The following is a 22,912-nucleotide window of genomic DNA, read 5'->3' on the forward strand; positions in this document are numbered from 1 at the left end:
TGTAAATCTTCTGATGACTCGTACCCCTGACAGCGCCACACATGGTTCTAAGAGCATCTAAGTGAATTTTTTTCCAATAAGTTAGCTTGTTCATTAGTACAGGTGTCCAAAATATAACAACAATAATCAAAAATTGGTAAAATAAATGATTTGTACATTGTTTCTAAGGTATTTCGGACAATATTTATCCAATATTTATCCTAAAACAATTAATATTTCCTTACAATATCATCAATGTGTATTTTCCATGTACAATTACTTTGCAAAGTAATACCTAGGTGCTTATGACATTGTACCTCTTTGATTTCTGTACCATTCATATACAAATTAGGTTTGCGACTAGGGTTTACTTTACGGGTAAATTGAATAGATTCAGTTTTTTCGGGACTAAATATAACTTGCCATCTAGCAGCCCATTCTGAAGTTCTGTCCAAGTCATTATTGAGATCACGAGCAGCTATATCAGGATATTCTATGATCACATACAAAGATGTGTCATCAGCAAAAAGTCTTATGTTACTATATATTCCTTCAACAATGTCATTGATATAGATAATAAACAATAATGGTCCCAGGTCCGAACCCTGTGGCACACCTGCTAAGACAGCTTTTGGATATGAGCCATATCCATTTATAATTACCTTTTGATGTCGATTTTCTGAGTAACTATCAAACCATCTCAATAAATTTCCACAAATACCATAATGGCGTAAGTTATAAATTATTCCTTCGTGCCAAACTTTTTGAAAAGCTTTACTTAGGTCACAAAATACAGCTGTGCTGAATGTTGTGCTGTCAGTTGGGTTGTTGGTGTATTTTGTGTGTGCAGTGTCTTTAGTGTTATTGTGTAATTCGGTAACTGGTGCCTTGTGTTGAATGTTTTTTCTTCATTGGGAAGCTTGATGAAGTGTGGTGTTTGTGACATTGTGTATGTAGTAGTTGACGAAGTGTTTCTATGTAGCATAGTGTACTTAGTAGCTTGTGAAGTGTATTGTTTGTATTCACTGTGAATTTAGTAGATGATGAAGTGTAGTGTTTGTAGCACTGTGTATTTAGTAGCTGGTGAAGTGTTGAGTTTGTAGCACTGTGTACTTAGTAGCTGGTGAAGTGTGGTGTTTGTAGCTTTGTGTATTTAGTAGCTGGTGTAGTGTGGTGTTTGTAGCACTGCGTATTTAGTAGCTGGTGAAGTGTTGAGTTTGTAGCACTGTGTACTTAGTAGCTGGTGAAGTGTGTTGTAGCACTGTGTATTTAATAGTTGGTGAAGTGTGGTGTTTCTGGCACTGTCTATTTAGTAGCTGGTGAAGTGTGGTGTTTGTAGCACTGTGTATTTAGTAGCTGATGTAGTGTTGTGTTTGTAGCACTGTGCATTTAGTAGCTGGTGAAGTGTGGTGTTTGTAGCACTGTGTACTTAGTAGCTGGTGAAGTGTAGTGTTTGTAGCACTGTGTATTTAGTAGATGATGAAGTGTAGTGTTTGTAGCACTGTGTATTTAGTAGCTGGTGTAGTGTGGTGTTTGTAGCACTGTGTATTTAGTAACTGGTGAAGTGTGGTGTTTGTTGCACTGCGTATTTAGTAACTGGTGAAGTGTGTTGTTTGTAGCACTGTGTATTTAGTAGCTGGTGAAGTGTGTTGTTTGTAGCACTGTGTATTTAGTAACTGGTGAAGTGTGTTGTTTGTAGCACTGTGTATTTAGTAGCTGGTGAAGTGTGGTGTTTGTAGCACTGTGTATTTAGTAGCTGGTGTAGTGTGTTGTTTGTAGCTCTGTGTATTCAGTAACTGGTAAAGTGTGTTGTTTGTAGTAGTATGTATTTAGTAGCTGGTGTAGTGTGGTGTTGTAGCACTGTGTATTTAGTAGCTGGTGAAGTGTGGTGTTTGTAGCACTGTGTATTTAGTAGCTGGTGAAGTGTGGTGTTTGTAGCACTCTGTATTTAGTAGCTGGTGAAGTGTTGTGTTTGTAGCTCTGTGTATTTAGTAACTGGTGAAGTGTGGTGTTTGTAGCACTGTGTATTTAGTAGCTGGTGAAGTGTGTTGTTTGTAGCTCTGTGTATTTAGTAGTTTGAGAAGTGTGCTGTTTGTAGTAGTATGTATTTAGTAGCTGGTGTAGTGTGGTGTTGTAGCACTGTGTATTTAGTAGCTGGTGTAGTGTGTTGTTTGTAGCTCTGTGTATTTAGTAGCTGGTGAAGTGTGTTGTTTGTAGCACTGTGTATTCAGTAACTGGTAAAGTGTGTTGTTTGTAGCACTGTGTATTTAGTAGCTGGTGAAGTGTGGTGTTTGTAGCACTGTGTATTTAGTAGCTGGTGAAGTGTGTTGTTTGTAGCACTGTGTATTTAGTAGCTGGTAAAGTGTGGTGTTTGTAGCACTGTGTATTTAGTAACTGGTGAAGTGTGTTGTTCGTAGCACTGTGTATTCAGTAGCTGGTGTAGTGTTGTGTTTGTAGCACTGTGTATTTAGTAGCTGGTGAAGTGTTGTGTTTGTAGCATTGTGTATTTAGTAGCTGGTGAAGTGTGTTGTTTGTAGCACTGTGTATTTAGTAGCTGGTGAAGTGTGTTGTTTGTAGCACTGTGTATTTAGTAGCTGGTGAAGTGTGTTGTTTGTAGCATTGTGTATTTAGTACCTGGTGAAGTGTTGTGTTTGTAGCACTGTCTATTGAGTAGCAAGTGAAGTGTGTTGTTTGTAGCACTGTGTATTTAGTAGCTGGTGAAGTGTGGTGTTTGTAGCACTGTGTATTTAGTAGCTGGTGTAGTGTGTTGTTTGTAGCTCTGTGTATTCAGTAACTGGTAAAGTGTGTTGTTTGTAGCACTGTGTATTCAGTAACTGGTAAAGTGTGTTGTTTGTAGCACTGTGTATTTAGTAGCTGGTGGAGTGTGGTGTTTGTAGCTCTGTGTATTTAGTAGCTGGTGAAGTGTGGTGTTTGCAGCTCTGTGTATTTAGTCACTGATGAAGTGTGTTGCGTGTAACACTGTTGATTGTTTAGCAGGTAAAGCGTGTTGTTTGTAGCACTCTGTATTTAGTAGCTGGTGAAGTGTGTTGTAGCAAGTTAAGACCAAGTCAATTTATTTACATTTGAGTAATTTATGAAAAGTAATATTTAAAAAACGAATGTGACCAACAGTCTCTATGGAGAATGTGACCAGCAGTCTGTGTAGGGAATGTGACCTGCAGTCTGTGTTGAGAATGTGACCTGCAGTCTGTGTGGAGAATGTGACCTGCAGTCTGTGTGGAGAATGTGACCAGCAGTCTGTGTGGAGAATAAGACCAGCAGTCTGTGTGGTGAATGTGACCTGCAGTCCGTGTGGAGAATATGACCTGCAGTCCTTGTGGCGAATATGACCTGCAGTCTGTGTGGAAAATGTGACCTGCAGTCTGTGTGGAAAATGTGACCTGCAGTCTATGTGGAGAATATGACCTGCAGTCCGTGTGGCGAATATGACCTGCAGTCTGTCTGGAGAATATAACATGCAGTCCGTATGGAGAATATGACCTGCAGTCTGTGTGGAGAATGTGACCTGCAGTCTCTGTGGCGAATGTAACCATCAGTCTGTGTGGAAAATGTGACCTGCAGACCGAGTGGAGAATATGACCTGTAGACGTTGTTTGGAGAATGTGATCTGCAATTTATGTGGAGAATCTGACCAGCACTCTATGTGGAGAATGTGATCTGCAGCCTGTTTGGAGAATGTGACCAGCAGTCTATGTGGAGAATGTCATCTGTGGCTATGTGGAAAATGTGACCAGTAGTCCGAGTTGAGAATGTGATCTGCTATCTGACGATTGTGATCAGCAGTCTGTGTGGAGAATGTGATCTGCAGTCTGTGTGGAGAATGTGATCTACAGTCTGTGTGGATAATGTGACCATCAGTTTGTGTGGAGAATGTGACCAGCAGTGTGTGTGGAGAATGTGACCAGCAGTGTGTGTGTGGAATGTGACCAGCAGTGTGTGTGGAGAATGTGGCCTACAGCCTGTGTAGAGAATGTGGTCTGCAGTTTATGTGGAGAATGTGACCTGCAGTCTGTGTGGAGAATGTGACCTGCAGTCTATTTGGAGAATGTGATCTGCAGTCTGTGTGGAGAATGTGGCCTACAGCCCGTGTAGAGAATGTGACCTGCAGTCTGTGTGGAGAATGTGACCTGCAGTCTGTGTGGAGAATGTGACCTGCAGTCTGTGTGGAGAATGTGACCATCAGTCCGTGACGAGAATGTGACCTACAGTCTGTGTGGAGAATGTGACCTGCAGAACGTGTTTGAGAATGTGACCTGCAGTCTGTGTGGTGAATGTGATCTGCAGTCTATGTGGAGAATGTGACCTGCAGTCTGTGTGATGAATGCGACCTGCAGAACGTGTGGAGAAGGTGACCAGCACTCTGAGCAGAATGTGACGATCACTCTATGTCAGGAATGAGACCTGCAGACCGTGTGAGGAATGTGATTAGCTGTATATGTAGAGAATGTGACCTGCAGTTTGTATGGAGAATGTGACATGCAGAACGTGTGGAGAATGTGACCGGCAGTGTGTGTGGAGAATGTGATCTGCATTCTATGTGGAGAATCTGACCAGAACTCGATGTGGAAAAATGTGACCAGCAGTATGTGTAGACAATGTGACCAGCAGTATGTGTAGAGAATGTGACCTGCAGTTTGCATGGAGAATGTGACCTGCAGAACGTGTGGAGAATGTGACCGGCAGTGTGTGTGGAGAATGTGACCAGCAGTATGTGTGGAGTATGTAACCAGCAGTGTGTGTGGAGAATGTGACCTGCAGTCTGTGTGGAGAATGTGACCTGCAGTCTGTGTGGAGAATGTGACCAGCAGTATGTGTAGACAATGTCACCTGCAGTTTGCATGGAGAATGTGACCTGCAGTCTGTGTGGAGAATGTGACCAGCAGTATGTGTAGACAATGTCACCTGCAGTTTGCATGGAGAATGTGACCTGCAGTCTATGTGGAGAATGTGACCGGCAGTGTGTGAAGACAATGTGACCTGCAGTGTGTGTGGAGAATGTGACCTGCAGTGTGTGTAGAGAATGTGACCTGCAGTGTGTGTAGAGAATGTGACCTGCAGTGTGTGTGGAGAATGTGACCAGCAGTGTGTGTAGAGAATGTGACCTGCAGTCTGTGTGGAGAATGTGACCAGCAGTCTGTGTGGAGAATGTGACCAGCAGTGTGTGTTGAAAATGTGACCAGCAGTGTGTGTGGAGAATGTGACCAGCAGTCTGTGTGGAGAATGTGACCTGCAGTGTGTGTTGAAAATGTGACCAGCAGTGTGTGTGGAGAATGTGACCAGCAGTCTGTGTGGAGAATGTGACCAGCAGTGTGTGTGGAAAATGTGACCAGCAGTGTGTGTGGAGAATGTGACCAGCAGTGTGTGTAGAAAATGTGACCAGCAGTGTGTGTGGAGAATGTGACCAGAAGTCTGTTTGGGGAATGTGAAAAGCAGTCTGTGTGAAAAATGTGACCTGCAGTCCGTGTGGAGAATGTGATCTGCAGTCTATTTGGAGAAAGTGACCAGCAGTCTATGTGGAAAATGTAACCATCAGTCTGTGTGGAGAATGTGACCAGCGGTCTGTGTGGAGAATGTGACCAGAAGTCTGTTTGGGGAATGTGAAAAGCAGTCTGTGTGAAAAATGTGACCTGCAGTCCGTGTGGAGAATGTGATCTGCAGTCTATTTGGAGAAAGTGAGCAGCAGTCTATGTGGAAAATGTAACCATCAGTCTGTGTGGAGAATGTGACCAGCGGTCTGTGTGGAGAATGTGACCTGCAGACCGAGTGGAGAATATGACCTGCAGTCCGTGTGGAGAATGTGACCTGCAGTCTATGTGGAGAATGTGACCAGCAGTATGTGTGGAGAATGTGACCTGCAGTCCGTGTGGAGAATATGACCTGCAGTCTATGTGGAGAATGTGATCTGCAGTCTGTGTGGAGAATGTGACCAGCAGTCTGTGTGGAGAATGTGACCTGCAGTTCGTGTGGAGAATGTCACCTGCCGTCTGTGTGGAGAATGTGGCCTGCAGTCCGTGTGGCGAATGTAACCAGCAGCCTGTGTGGGGAATGTCACCTGCAGTCCGTATGGAGAATGTTACCTGCAGTCCGTGTGGCGAATGTAACCAGCAGCCTGTGTGGCAAATGTGAGCTGCAGTCCGTATGGAGAATGTGATCTGTGGCTATGTGGAGAATGTGACCTGCAGTCCGTATGGAGAATATGACCTGCAGTCCGTGTGGAGAATATGACCAGCAGTATGTGTGGGGAATGTGATCTGCAGTCTGTGTGGAGAATGTGACCAGCAGTCTGTGTGGTGAATGTGACCAGCAGTCTGTGTAGAGAATGTGATCTGTGGCTATGTGGAGAATGTGACCAGCAGTGTGTGTGGAAAATGTGACCAGCAGTGTGTGTGGAAAATGTGACCAGCAGTGTGTGTGGAGAATGTGACCAGCAGTCTGTGTGGTGAATGTGACCAGCAGTCTGTGTGGAGAATGTGACCTGCAGTCTGTGTGGTGAATGTGATCTGCAGTCTGTGTGGAGAATATGACCAGCAGTCTGTGTGGGGAATGTGACCTGCAGTCTGTGTGGAGAATGTGACCAGCAGTCTGTGTGGAGAATGTGACCGGCAGTGTGTGTGGGGAATGTGACCAGCAGTGTGTGTGGAGAATGTGACCAGCAGTGTGTGTGGTGAATGTGACCAGCAGTGTGTGTGGTGAATGTGACGAGCAGTCTGTGTGGAGAATGTGACCAGCAGTGTGTGTGGTGAATGTGACCAGCAGTGTGTGTGGTGAATGTGACCAGCTGTCTGTGTGGTGAATGTTACCTGCAGTCTGTGTGGTGAATGTGATCTGCATTGGTGGAGAATGTGACCAGCAGTCTGTGTGGAGAATGTGAACAGGAGTCTGTGAGGAGAATGTGACCTGCAGTCTGTTTGGGGAATGTGAAAAGCAGTCTGTGTGATGAATGTGACCTGCAGTCTGTGTGGTGAATGTGACCTGCAGTTTGTGTGGTGAGTGTGACCTGCAGTCTGTGTGGTGAATGTTACCAGCAGTCTGTGTGATGAATGTGACCAGCAGTCTGTGTGATGAATGTGACCTGCAGTCTGTGTGGTGAATGTGACCAGCAGTCAGTGTGGTGAATGTGACCTGCAGTCTGTGTGGTGAATGTGACCTGCAGTCTGTGTGGTGAATGACCTGCAGTCTGTGTGGAGAATGTGACCTGCAGTCTGTGTGGTGAATGTGACCTGCAGTCTGTGTGGAGAATGACCTGCAGTCTGTGTGGTGAATGACATGCAGACTGTGTGGTGAATGTGACCTGCAGTATGTGTGGTGAATGTGAATTGCAGTCTGTGTGGTGAATCTGACCTGCAGTCTGTGTGGTGAATGTGACCTACAGTCTGTGTGGAGAATGACCTGCAGTCTGTGTGGTGAATGTGACCTGCAGTCTGTGTGGAGAATGACCTGCAGTCTGTGTGGTGAATGTGACCTGCAGTCTGTGTGGTGAATCTGACCTGCAGTCTGTGTGGTGAATGTGACCTACCGTCTGTGTGGAGAATGACCTGCAGTCTGTGTGGTGAATCTGACCTGCAGTCTGTGTGGAGAATGACCTGCAGTCTGTGTGGTGAATGTGACCTGCAGTCTGTGTGGTGAATGTGACCTACAGTCTGTGTGGAGAATGACCTACAGTCTGTGTGGAGAATGACCTGCAGTCTGTGTGGAGAATGTGAATTGCAGTCTGTGTGGTGAATCTGACCTGCAGTCTGTGTGGTGAATGTGACCTACAGTCTGTGTGGAGAATGACCTGCAGTCTGTGTGGTGAATGTGACCTGCAGTCTGTGTGGAGAATGACCTGCAGTCTGTGTGGTGAATGTGACCTGCAGTCTGTGTGGTGAATCTGACCTGCAGTCTGTGTGGTGAATGTGACCTACCGTCTGTGTGGAGAATGACCTGCAGTCTGTGTGGTGAATCTGACCTGCAGTCTGTGTGGAGAATGACCTGCAGTCTGTGTGGTGAATGTGACCTGCAGTCTGTGTGGTGAATCTGACCTGCAGTCTGTGTGGAGAATGACCTGCAGTCTGTGTGGTGAATGTGACCTGCAGTTTGTGTGGTGAGTGTGACCTGCAGTCTGTGTGGTGAATGTTACCAGCAGTCTGTGTGATGAATGTGACCAGCAGTCTGTGTGATGAATGTGACCTGCAGTCTGTGTGGTGAATGTGACCAGCAGTCAGTGTGGTGAATGTGACCTGCAGTCTGTGTGGTGAATGTGACCTGCAGTCTGTGTGGTGAATGACCTGCAGTCTGTGTGGAGAATGTGACCTGCAGTCTGTGTGGTGAATGTGACCTGCAGTCTGTGTGGAGAATGACCTGCAGTCTGTGTGGTGAATGACATGCAGACTGTGTGGTGAATGTGACCTGCAGTATGTGTGGTGAATGTGAATTGCAGTCTGTGTGGTGAATCTGACCTGCAGTCTGTGTGGTGAATGTGACCTACAGTCTGTGTGGAGAATGACCTGCAGTCTGTGTGGTGAATGTGACCTGCAGTCTGTGTGGAGAATGACCTGCAGTCTGTGTGGTGAATGTGACCTGCAGTCTGTGTGGTGAATCTGACCTGCAGTCTGTGTGGTGAATGTGACCTACCGTCTGTGTGGAGAATGACCTGCAGTCTGTGTGGTGAATCTGACCTGCAGTCTGTGTGGAGAATGACCTGCAGTCTGTGTGGTGAATGTGACCTGCAGTCTGTGTGGTGAATGTGACCTACAGTCTGTGTGGAGAATGACCTACAGTCTGTGTGGAGAATGACCTGCAGTCTGTGTGGAGAATGTGAATTGCAGTCTGTGTGGTGAATCTGACCTGCAGTCTGTGTGGTGAATGTGACCTACAGTCTGTGTGGAGAATGACCTGCAGTCTGTGTGGTGAATGTGACCTGCAGTCTGTGTGGAGAATGACCTGCAGTCTGTGTGGTGAATGTGACCTGCAGTCTGTGTGGTGAATCTGACCTGCAGTCTGTGTGGTGAATGTGACCTACCGTCTGTGTGGAGAATGACCTGCAGTCTGTGTGGTGAATCTGACCTGCAGTCTGTGTGGAGAATGACCTGCAGTCTGTGTGGTGAATGTGACCTGCAGTCTGTGTGGTGAATGTGACCTACAGTCTGTGTGGAGAATGACCTACAGTCTGTGTGGAGAATGACCTGCAGTCTGTGTGGAGAATGACCTGCAGTCTGTGTGGTGAATGTGACCTGCAGTCTGTGTGGTGAATGACCTGCAGTCTGTGTGGAGAATGTGACCTGCAGTCTGTGTGGTGAATGTGACCTGCAGTCTGTGTGGAGGATGACCTGCAGTCTGTGTGGTGAATGACATGCAGTCTGTGTGGTGAATGTGACCTGCAGTCTGTGTGGTGAATGTGACCTACAGTCTGTGTGGAGAATGACCTGCAGTCTGTGTGGAGAATGACCTACAGTCTGTGTGGATAATGACCTGCAGTCTGTGTGGAGAATGACCTGCAGTCTGTGTGTTGAATGTGACCTGCAGTCTGTGTGGAGAATGACCTGCAGTATGTGTGGTGAATGTGACCTGCAGTCTGTGTGGTGAATGTGACCTACAGTCTGTGTGGAGAATGACCTGCAGTCTCTGTGGTGAATGTGGCCAGCATTATGTATGGACAGTGTTTATATTGGTAGTTATCTGTGAACAACCGTGAAGAACCACTACATGCCCAGGTAGTGTAGGGTGTTCGACTCCTACTCCCAAGCCAGACGGGCTGTAGGCCTGTTAGGCGTTTTGGAAGGATGGTAATAAGTGCCAGCCCTGTTGCCTCTTCCCCCTCGTCCAACATGAGCGCCAGCCAAACAACCGACTCCACGTCATTCACCCTACCCCCACCCCCTCACCCCCGCCATCCCACCTCACAATCAGAATTCTGTGTGCTCATTCAACACGCCAGTACGCATTTTCGTGTGGGCCACGAGGTACTGAGGTTGCGATGCTCACTGAAAACTGTTTTCCCACATTCAGTGGGTAGTGTTTGCACGATGCCCTCCGCAATTCAAACCATGCAGAAGCTACATGGCGTGCCTCGTACCCGAACGTGCATTACTTCCCAGTGTATGCCTTATCAAGGGGTGAAGTGGCAATGTTTTTTGAAACTTTTAAAAGTTATTGCTTTCATATAGTTGTGCGTCTACATTACCTGCCGAGTATGTATCCACCATGTATATATAATAATATTGTCAGTGTCGTGTTTCAATAATCGGACCTATTTCAGTTTTTAATGATTTATCAAATAACGTTGGTAGGATTTTATTCAAAGTAATGTGTTAATCTAGTGTGGCACAAGAACATCGGTAAGCCATTTTGTTTTTTAAAAAAAAAAATCATTTCCTGTTAGGTTCAGTATTTGTTTCTGTTGTCTGTGATTCCCCGCCCGCCCCGCACCTTATATGGTATTTGGCGACCCGCAGTTCTGTAACCTTCCAAGCGGTTGAAATAAATTCCGAGCTGACAATGATTTCTGTGTAAACCTTTTTGAACAATCCACGACAAGCGCCCCGCTCCTTACTCGAACGTGTATGATTCACTTAGCTACGCGCTCCCAGCTACAATACCTAACAAAACTGACGCGGATTAAGTCCAGCTTTGCTCTCACTTGTACAAGCGTGCCCTGGGACCCTGCAACCCTTTCATTCTAGCCTTGCGTTTCTTGTGTAGCGAGTAGAGAGAGTCGGGCACATATCAGGCCCGCCGGGGTCTCTCAGTACTCACGCCCGGTCACCGAGTGTTGCGAGTTGAGCGCACTCACTCCCCCTTCCCAGTAACATGAAACCGAGCCAAAAAATTGCCTTTTTCAATTCTTCAGCATGCGCAAAACCAGAGAGTGGCGAAACTGACGAAATGGTTTTGGTGCCATTTTCCTTCAATGCTGAATAAATGGCGTATGAGTTTTGTGTCAGTATCCCCCAATAAATCTGCTCGAGTCGTCTCAAAATCCATCGATCTCGCCCAGCTGACAAGCGCAGTCGGCAACGAAAAGCTCCACCAGCGAGGTAGCGAGCGAGAGAGCAAGACGAAAGCGAGGCTGTGCACCGAGTAACCCACCTCGCCCCCCTCCGGTCACAAATGGTATGACTCCTGTATGCTGGGACGACTGTGTACAATATTCTCGTTGGTGTTACACGGCTTAGAATACACAACACTCAAAACGGCTCAAAATTCAAGAATGGTGGCTAACTTCCACCCCCGCCAGACTGAGAGCACGTTGAACGGACTGTACATCCCCAGTATCACCGGTAAGTGTTTGCTGACAACCCTTTGTTTTTCTTTAATGTTTACAAATTGCCGCTGTATTTACTCGTGCATTGAATTTTCTCATGCTTTCGCCTGACCTAATTTGAACAGAGCGAAAAGAGTGTGATTTTATTTGCTACATGCACACTTGACAGTTAGCATTAAACACCTTTAAAATACAAAACATAATTTGATGGGTGTAAATCCCCCAAGCCAATTACAGGACTTTCAGAGGGGTGGCCGCGGGCTGGTTGTCGTGAAGTTTGGGCTGTCAGATGTGATAAGTTTACTAATTGGCATGTTTAATTAATCACGCTGATGTTCTGTAGTCCCAGTTTCTGTCATGGCCAGATGTTGGAAGTTGGTTAGTGTTTGTGAATTGTTTTGAAGTATGGAAGGTTTCTGTATTTCTTTTAAGTTTTGCAAAACACTTTTCATTTCCTCCCGACTTACCAGCGAAAACGTCCGAGCAATGTGACTGACTGCCTTCACGAACTTCTGAGAGGCTCGATATAGTGATTATGCGGAAATGTAAAAGTTGTGTTAAGATTTCCTTCTAATGAGAAATATACCACCAATTTTAAGAACGAGATATCTTAGATGAATTCTGTTTCGACCCATCTAAATATTTCATTGTCGTAACACATTAACTCACTACTCGCCCTTTCAGTTAAGAAAATATAGCAAGATGTTGATGTCATTGTTGTCTTAAATACTCGCTATGTAATTGTTATTTGCAAGGGAAAAGATACCCACTTGCATATTGAACTATCTACAAATTGAACTATCGTCAATGGTTCAAGTTTGGTATTTGCGACAAGATGTGGCGAGGGAAGTACAGGAGCGTTGGGGGAGGTGTCAAGTGGGCCGGATGACGGGTGGAGTGCACAGCTCTCTCCTAGACTTGTGTTTCCTCTCGCGGTCGTGTAATATATCTGCCGCTCGCAGGCTCCCTCCCTCCTCCCCCAGCTACAGTCGCTCGGTGACGGTGTGGTCGGTCGGCCGGCCTGCCAGGCGGGGGGTGTACCTGATTCCCCTCTCATGTATCCAGTCGCACACCACTGATCGCCAACTTCCCGACATACAACCTACAACTGTCCTTTCATTTACTAAACGTAGTTTTATATTTGAAGTGTTCTCTTCCTGGTTCCTTCAGCATGACACGGTTCAATCCAGACTTTCTTGTGAAACATTTTGATTAGGTTACATAGTATATTTGTGTCTACATTTAACTCCGTATGTCACGTATGTTACTGTATGAAACATATGGCATGCACTGCTCCACAATAATCATCTCAATAATAATCAGTTTGAGTATATCGACTGGTAACTGGGTTTCTTGCCCGGCACTACTATTTGACATTCCATAACTGTAGATGTTAACACACGATGGTGTGATCTTGTATATACTCAGCTGATATAAGCACCAATGATGGTGTTTAAATCTAAGCACATTTAGTTTGGCTTGTTTGGAGACAGAAGATGCCAGTTTATATCACCGTTTTTAGTGCTATTGTTCCACACGGTACGTACATGTATTACAGCCTTGGCGCGTGTGCTAACTGTAATGTTTATGACTGATTTTATTCCTGAGGCAAGAGTATTCACTGGCCTATAGGAAAGCAGACTAGACCGATACACGCTAGTGGACACTCTTGCCTCGGGAATAGGATTACAAGTGGTGTGTGTGTGTGTGCGGGGGTGGGGGTGGGGGGGGGGTGGGTGGGGTGGGTGGGGGGGGTGGGGGGGGTGGGGGGGGGGTGTGTGTTCATTGACCATAATGTGTAGATGATCGTTGTAACCGTAGATGTTTTTGGGGTGAGACCTGTGTTGTGTTTGATGCCGCTACAGGTATATAAGGTGTACACAGGTTGGCCACCAGGGTATACCCCGTATTTACAAGTATGTCCGACACTGACGGGCAAGGCTGGGAGCAGCGTGCTGTGTGTGGAGGACACTCGTGACGGCCGTTACGGTGGCATGTTACGGTGTACTATGCAAGAGTCGCACCAGTGTTACGTATACCGGCCGATGACGGGTGTACAGAAGGTCACTGGCCCCGCTTTGATTATGTGAACGTTTGAGTGATTAGCTACATTCTGATAGGATCAATGTGTAATGTCGTCAGTGTTGATTGATAACTTTGTCATACACTGGTGTATTTAATGGATAGCCAACACGCAATAATGGCTGTTCATGAAGGTGTTCAGGGCAGGTCGACCAAGACCGTTGGTACTGGGTTCAGCACTGCCCTAAAAACACATGATACATATAGCACACAAGACGCGACTAACACATGATACATATAGCAAACAACACGCTACTAACACATGATACATATAGCACACAACACGCTACTAACACATGATGCACATTCCACACAACACGCTACTATCACATGATACATATAGCACACAACACGCTACTAACACATGATACATATAGAACACAACACGCTACTAACACATGATACATATTCCACACAACACGTACTAACACATGATACATATAGCAAACAGCACGCGACTAACACATGATACATATAGCAAACAACACGCTACTAACACATGATACATATAGAACTCAACACGCGACTAACACATGATACATATAGCAAACACGCTACTAACACATGATTCATATAGCAAACAACACGCTACTAACACATGATACATATAGAACACAACACGCGACTAACATGATACATATAGAACACAAGACGCTACTAACACATGATACATATAGCACAAAACACGCTACTAACACATGATACATATAGCGCAAAACACGCTACTAACACATGATACATATAGCAAACAACACGCTACTAACACATGATACATATAGCAAACAACACGCTACTAACACATGATACATATAGAACTCAACACGCTACTAACACATGATACATATAGAACACAACACGCGACTAACACATGATACATATAGAACACAAGACGCTACTAACACATGATACATATAGCACACAACACGCTACTAACACATGATTCATATAGCGCAAAACACGCTACTAACACATGATTCATATTCCACACAACACGCGACTAACAAATGATACATATAGAACACAACACACGACTAACACAGGATACATATAGAACACAACACGCAACTAACACATGATACATATAGAACACAACACGCTACTAACACATGATACATATAGCACACAACACGCTACTACCACATGATACATATAGCACACAGCACGCTACTAACACATGATACATATTCCACACAACACGCTACTAACACATGATGCTTATTCCACACAACACGCTACTAACACATGATGCTTATTCCACACAAGCTACTAACACAGGATACATATTCAACACAGCTACTAACACATGATACATATACCAAACAAGCTACTACCAAATGATACATATACCACACAACAAGCTACATATGATACATATGCCACATTTTGTAATTGTTATCGGTCGTCGGAGACGACAGTCACGTTTACATTTTGAAGTTGCTACAGGTCGTCGGAGAGGACAGTCACATTTACATTTTGTCATTGTTATAGGTCGTCGGAGAGGACAGTCACATTTACATTTTGTAATTGTTATAGGTCGTTGGAGAGGACAGTCACATTTACATTTTGTCATTGTTATAGATCGTCAGAGAGGACAGTCACATTTACATTTTGTAATTGTTATAGGTCGTTGGAGAGGACAGTCACATTTACATTTGTAATTGTTATAGATCGTCGGAGAGGACAGTCACATTTACATTTGTAATTGTTATAGGTCGTCGGAGAGGACAGTCACATTTACATTTTGTGATTGTTATAGGTCGTCGGAGAGGACAGTTACATTTACATTTTGTGATTGTTATAGATCGTCGGAGAGGACAGTCACATTTACATTTGTAATTGTTATAGATCGTCAGAGAGGACAGTCACATTTACATTTGTAATTGTTATAGATCATCGGAGAGGACAGTCACATTTACATTTGTAATTGTTATAGATCGTCGGAGAGGACAGTCACATTTACATTTTGTGATTGTTATAGGTCGTCGGAGAGGACAGTCACATTTACATTTTGTAATTGACCGCCTGCGTGGTCTTGTGGTAGAGCGTCCGTCCGGAGAACGGAAGGTCCGGGGTTCGATCCCCGGCCGCGTCATACCAAAAGACGTTAAAAGATGGTACTTGTTGTTACCCTGTCTGATACTCGGCAATCGGGGGCTAAAACAAGGACTGGTCGGCTCGGAGTCAGTATACTGTGTCTGTGTGGGGTATTCATGTTAAACTGTGGCATGGTATCTCAGTGAGCAAGCACTTTAAATCGGAATCAGTCCGGATAAGTACAAGCAGCCACACACAAAAACATTTGCAAACACGTCGCTATATAAGTGCAATAATCTTGGACGCGACGTTAAACCCCATTTCACCTCACCTCACCTCGTCGGAGAGGACAGTCACATTTACATTTTGAAGTTGCCTTAGGTCGTCGGAGAGGACAGGACAGTCACGTTTACATTTTGAAGTTGCTATAGGTCGTCTGAGAGGACAGTCACATTTACATTTTGTAATTGTTATAGGTCGTCGGAGAGAACAGTCACATTTACATTTTGTAATTGTTATAGGTCGTTGGAGAGGACAGTCACATTTACATTTGTACTTTTTCATAGGTCGTCGGAGAGGACAGTCACATTTACATTTTGTAATTTTTATAGGTCGTCGGAGAGGAAAGACACATTTACATTTTGTCATTATTTAAAGTCGAACGCGAAGACAATTTTGTGCGAGTGCATGACAACGTACACTACACTATGTGATCCTGCTGTTGCCCGTGACCTACCCGCCAGCGGAATAATGCCGTATTAAAGAAGCACAACAAGCAATTACACACAATTCTATCCAATCAAAGTCATGTATGTTATGTATTTCTCCACAAAGTAGCAATTTCACAATTGTGAACCGTTCTGCGTGGATATAGGGGCAGATGATATCATATGGTTGGGCAATTAAGATCGCACGTCATACTTCACTGATCACGCATTGAATTGCGCCGTGTTGCGACTAGGCCTTGCACGCTATCTAACTGATTGTTGTTCAACAAAGATTGTTGTCTTGAAATCGGCGCCATCGTTTTCCAAGGGGAATTATTAAATAAATAGTCTTCAGTTGCACGCACGCTTGCAGGCGTGGCCACAGTGTTATATCATCACCGGTGTAATCACAGACTAGTTTCATAATTCATAGACATGTTGTCATGACTCGCTCACAAGTGCAGTGTTGTCTCAGCAACCTTGAGGAAGTACCGTCTCGGTCTGTGCAGTGCAGTCACTGTTCCTTCAGTGACTGGGATACACACAACAAATAACTAACACCCCCTCCCCCCTCAATACCGTACAGCCCCATGCACAACGCAACCCCAAACCTAACGGTATGCCCTGCCGCAATCCTATCCAGGCTTCGTGGCTTTGCATGTTGATCTGTTCATTCCCTGGCTGCTGCGTGTGAGAAACGGTATGCTTGTTGGAATAGATATAAGGAAAACGTTTTAAACGTGTCTTTGTAATTAATTTCTATACTGCTCATGTGATTGAAGGTTAAGAAATACGCCCAAAAACAAGTGCTGCACTGGCAAGTGTATTAGTGTCTTTCGGGGACTATTTCTTCCGGTGATTGCCAATATTTCCCTGTTCCTTGTATCTGAAGAAGCAAATGATCTTTTTTAACAAATCATGTGATGTGAAATTACAGGGAATTGTTTTCAATATTTTATATTGTCTTTACAAAATAAAATTCCGTTTTTATATGAAGTAATTCTTTTAATTGAAATCGCGTCTTGAAATTTCATCACCGAGCACAATCATGACTTGTCATCGGAACAAGGTTTGCGTGTTATATTGGGGTACACTATAGTGAGGGAAACTGTACACATACAGAACAAATGTAGAGAGAGAAATAGTTTATTTAAGTGTCACACGTTATACGAGTATAAACTGTGTATATACCTAAAATGGACATATATTTAAAAGTAACGTCCAACCTAAGGGCCTCTGAGACACCGTAAGACTATAAATACATATACATCACACAAAAATAATACTTTTCGTATACTTTAAAAAATTATATTATTCGCGGTAATATCCATAGTTCATTCATGAATTAAATAATTATTTTCGTTTATACATTTTGTAATGTGTCCAAAGACTCGACAATGTCCTGACAGTTTGTCAAAATCAGTCCGATTTGTAAATGTAGGATTTAATAACATACACTATTTAAAAGTGCGTGTCCTCAATCTTCATATAATGGACATATTAATTCATCTTCAATAATTCTGTTATTAGACTGTTGAAAACATTGTGAACAAATTCTATCTAGAAGATGGGTTTTTGGTTTGTTAAATTACCCAGTCTTTATGGCATGGGGTAACGATCTCTACATCTGAACAAAGTGGTTCTTATAGTTTGCATTTAAAACATACGATTCAACAACATTTGGGTTTTAACTTGCCTGTAAGTTCTTAGCTTATTGCCTTTTACTGTGTTTCGGTCATCCCGCGTATTTTCTGATCCAATATTCATTATCACCTTTGTAAGAATATCCTTGATATTTTCAATTTATTATTTCTTGTTTGGGGAAGGATTAAAATGTCATGAGGTTATTATTACAGACAATTTTTATCGATAAGACAATTTAGAGTTGGAGTTTAATCCTTGTTTTCCTTGTTCGGACGCGCTTTATAACATGCTCTGAATGTTTTGCTACCATCGACCATGGCACTGGAACCACCGAGAGAGAGCCTCTGGTAACTGTAGGCTAGTGAGTTGAGATACGAAGTATTCGAAAACAAGACAAGATAAATAATGTTGCTGACGTTCAGGGATTGTTTATTGTAGTTTTACTTTGCCGAAAAAGGAATGAAATTAATAAAGAAAGATGATTTCTTGGAGAGGACAAAACTGTCAGGTATATGCCCAGCCCACTAAGCCCCAAGGTGTCCACTTGAGTTTGTGGCCTCGTCCGGTGTAAATTAAGTTTCCAGTCAATTGTCCATGACAGTTAAATTACGAAAAATCGTTTTAAATGGAAATGGGCAAAAATCAAATCGGGAAAGATCTTGAATGATCTACTTCTAAGAAACCCTAAGGTGTAGGGACAGTTAAAATGACAAGTATCAATTGTGATTAACATTTTTTCAGGCCATTCAGAAATAAAGGTATAATTTATACATATTTTGAAACCACAAGGCCTAGAGAGTGACTTGTTCATTGCTTTGAACTAATAGATTTTTAATTTACATTTTTTTGCTTCAACTGCGGAAATGTTTTAGCAGTTTAGAGTTTGAGGGAGCTGATTAATTGATAGGATATGTTGCCCTACAGGGGGGTGTAGAATTAATCATTGCATTTGGATTTTAAAACCGGCGTTTCTTTTCTTACATTCAGCGATCGAGCTGAAACTTTGCGTTGATCCTGTTGATCATAAATGTCTTTTAAGCACCATCATCTGCACTCATCTGTGGTCATTGTTGACGATGTTGTTGAAATACAACATAGTTACTAAATGAGGTGATATGTTTCACCATATTTAACAATACATTGCAGCAGGTACGCAGGTCCTATATCACAAATATGGTAATGCCATTTAATGCATTTAATACAAATATTCAACAGCAGCAAGTGCTTTTCATTCTTCATTTTTTAGGACAGTTTGCAACAGTTTACGTTATGGGACTGATAGTAGTCATTGACCTATTTCTGTTTTTCCATCGTTTCTACTATATGTGCAGATTCTCATGTAGCACCGTGCCCGTCCTTTAAAGCGATTAAACCGGCCTGTGGTTTCGGCGTCAGTGTTTTCTCGGTGTCACGCATCGACATGACCTTGTTTGGGTCAGGTCTGAAGCAAGCTAGTTGAGCCACCACCAGGAAGCCAGCATAACAAGGACGTGTTTGGCCAGTGTGCACTGGATTACCCCCGAGTCTATGTGGACGACTGTATGTCCACCGCGACATATGCGACATAATGGAATTCAATTTTATCTCTACTGGTTGTAAAACGATTGGTTTCCAAACGATATTCCTGCTGGGGGCAATAAGAGTGAGTGTTTATTTCTTTGGCTTCCAGCTGAACGTGTTTACATCCTAGCCAGTAACGGAGTCCTGGTGACACCAGGGACACCGGAACAAATTTCTTGAAAAATGTTTGTAAAGGTATCAACTGTCATATACCAAGATACAGCTGTTAGGAAGACAATATATGTTTGCAATAAATGCACCACGAAAAACTGTTAATGCTGGTTTATTTATCAACTTTCGCCAGTTGCCAGGCAATGTCTAGTCAGAAAGGTTCTAATGCTTATCTCATTAACAAGCGTTATTTTAATGACTAGCCAAATATCTATGATTCCACTATCTGGCTCCTAATATATTTATGTGAGGCATCATCCGAGGATTACAGCGATGACCACAGTTTCTGAATAAGGGTGGCACGTAACAAGGCTGGTGTGCGATCAGCTCAGTCAGTACTCATGGACGTACTCAGATGCGGCCATATTTAGTCTTAACATCAATGTGGGATGTACACACAGATATTTAGTCGACCTCTTGTGGGTTAAAAAATGATGGTCAGCACTGCAATACTTGATCCTTTTAATAAACGTATTGGTTTTGATCGATTATTGATCTAGCGACTGGTGATTTGTTATCAAGACATCGTAGATCCACAGGGGAAGCGATGTACTTGATGGCGACAGGTGTGATTGACACCTTCAGTTATGGAATACAGTATGCTTACGTCATGTTGTCGGGTAGGTGGAGCCAGCGGAGCTGGTCAGAATGGGATATATGATCGTCATGCAAATGCAAGTCGGCTTTGGTCATTGTATTGTCTCCTCTTTACTTCTTCATACGGTGACATTATTCACATGGACAGGCTACACGGACACGCAATCCCAACATGTGACATGGACAAGCTACAAGGATACGCAATCCCAACATGTGACATGGACAAGCTACACGTACACGCAATCCCAACATGTGACATGGACAAGCTACACGTACACGCAATCCCAACATGTGACATGGACAAACTACACGTACACGCAATCCCCACATGTGACATGGACAAACTACACGTACACGCAATCCCAACATGTGACATGGACAAGCTACACGTACACGCAATCCCCACATGTGACATGGACAAACTACACGTACACGCAATCCCAACATGTGACATGGACAAGCTACACGTACACGCAATCCCCACATGTGACATGGACAAACTACACGTACACGCAATCCCCACATGTGACATGGACAAGCTACACGTACACGCAATCCCCACATGTGACATGGACAAACTACACGTACACGCAATCCCAACATGTGACATGGACAAGCTACACGTACACGCAATCCCCACATGTGACATGGACAAACTACACGTACACGCAATCCCCACATGTGACATGGACAAGCTACACGTACACGCAATCCCAACATGTGACATGGACAAGCTACACGTACACACAATCCCAACGTGTGACATGGACAAGCTACACGTACACACAATCCCAACATGTGACATGGACAAACTACACGTACACCCAATCCCAACATGTGACATGGACAAGCTACAAGTACACGCAATCCCAACATGTGACATGGACAAGCTACATATACACGCATTCCGCACATGTGACATGGACAAGCTACACTACACGTTCACGCAATCCGCACATGTGACATGGACAAGCTACACTACACGTTCACGCAATCTGAACATGTGACATGGACAAGCTACACGTTCACGCAATCCCCACATGTGACATGGACAAACTACAAGTACACGCAATCCAAACATGTGACATGGATAAGCTACACGTTCACGCAATCCCAACATGTGACATGGACAAACTACACTACACGTTCACGCAATCCCAACATGTGACATGGACAAACTACATATACACGCAATCCGCACATGTGACATGGACAAGCTACACTACACGTTCACGCAATCCGCACATGTGACATGGACAAGCTACACTACACGTTCACGCAATCCCCACATGTGACATGGACAAACTACACGTACACGCAATCCGCACATGTGACATGGAGAAGCTACACGTACACGTAATCCGCACATGTGACATGGACAAGCTACACTACACGTTCACGCAATCCCCACATGTGACATGGACAAGCTACACGTACACGCAATCCGCACATGTGACATGAAGAAGCTACACGTACACGTACACGTACACGTAATCCCAACATGTGAGAGGATTCACATGGACAAGCTAGACGTACACGCAATCCCCCACAGGAAGATACGCGTATGTCGCGAACACGCACGCACGCACGCACATACGCACACATACATATACACGAGCGGCCAGGAATCACAGTCTGGCTTCAAATGCTACTGTGCTAATTCAGCCGCCAACCACAGTGTCGTACAGACTTCAGAGATTTATTTATATACCTATTTGCAATCTCCTAATCACTTGGCTGTTTGTGTGGTTTCCATTTCCACAGTTGCGTGTTGACATATCGAGGCCATATTCGCACGAGTCGAGCCAAAATAACTATGATGATTAAGAGGTATTCACGGCCATTTCCTTAGACCATGCTGCGCGGGCTGTGCTTCCTAGAAATACATTTCTATCTAACGGAATATGTTTGTGAAATGGACACAAAAGTGTGCACTCATATGACGTATCTACGGTGGCCCAGACTGGAGGAGCGGGCGCCTGATTGTGTTTCCTCCATAAATAAAGCTCCAATACCGACAAAGCTGTTGTCATTTAGCCTTGAATGTCTTTCATTTGGCTGCATAGTAAATTCTCTTGTATGTTTTGTTCGAATTCTCTTCTTGAAAATATTACGAATAACAAACCACCTTTTTTCAAGGATAGATATACTTAGAATTGCTATCTATATATAATCTAGTGGATAATAACTTGTATTCAAACGTGGATTTACTGTCCAATGTTGGGAGTAGGGCTTGTGATGTGTCACATGCTAGACATAGTCGCCGAGATACTGTTGTCAACTCGCGGACGTCGGGTACGTCGCTGCCACACTTGAGGACCAGCTGTCACAAGCCTTCATGGTGTAGGGAACACAACTTACGTGCCTCGCAATTCAACTATTGTTTGACAGCATTTAGTCAACACTTGTCAGTCCCCAAGTCGTGTATTATGTTTCGTCTTTGTCAATGGATACTTATTTAGACATTTAGGCTGCCTACATGAACGAATTTATAGAGGGCATACGGTACACATTGCAAGCTTGAACGTCAACATATCGTCACCACCTATACACAATACATTCACACGTGCATCAACATGTACGTCACCTGCATAATTCTAGGTTCAAGTTACAGCTATTCATGTCAAAGATTGCACAGTTTGTTATGACTGGTGGATTGCGGAGCAACATTACTTTCGGTCAGAGATACCCCAGCATTTCTCCACCACAGGGGTGTGTGCTTGTCATTAGGGTGCAGGAAGTTTCAATATCAGCCTAACAGTAACGCCTATTGATCTTGACTCGGGTCATTTGTTGAGAGTGTCACTCACAGCGGGCACTATGATGGTTTTAGCTGCGGAATCTCCGCCCGCCACCCCCTACACTGTCTTCCGCC

The 22,912-nt window shown here is 44.0% G+C and overlaps 1 protein-coding gene across 2 annotated transcripts in view; it reads left to right on the plus strand.

Moving 5' to 3' along the window:
• Positions 1–11,064: 11,064 nt before the first annotated feature.
• LOC139459486 (retinoic acid receptor RXR-like) overlaps positions 11,065–22,912 on the plus strand; it is a 45,585-nt gene continuing 33,737 nt past the window's right edge. The window contains exon 1 of one of the 2 annotated variants that reach the window (XM_071240931.1): positions 11,065–11,258. In XM_071240931.1, the coding sequence (XP_071097032.1) occupies positions 11,105–11,258 (154 nt within the window). In that variant the 5' untranslated portion in view covers positions 11,065–11,104. The remainder of the gene's footprint in view (positions 11,259–22,912) is intronic. The other variant, XM_071240932.1, reaches the window with a different exon arrangement.

Source organism: Haliotis cracherodii, unplaced genomic scaffold, assembly GCF_022045235.1.
Source record: "Haliotis cracherodii isolate W230 unplaced genomic scaffold, xgHalCrac1.p SCAF_13, whole genome shotgun sequence".
Lineage (NCBI taxonomy): Eukaryota > Metazoa > Mollusca > Gastropoda > Lepetellida > Haliotidae > Haliotis > Haliotis cracherodii.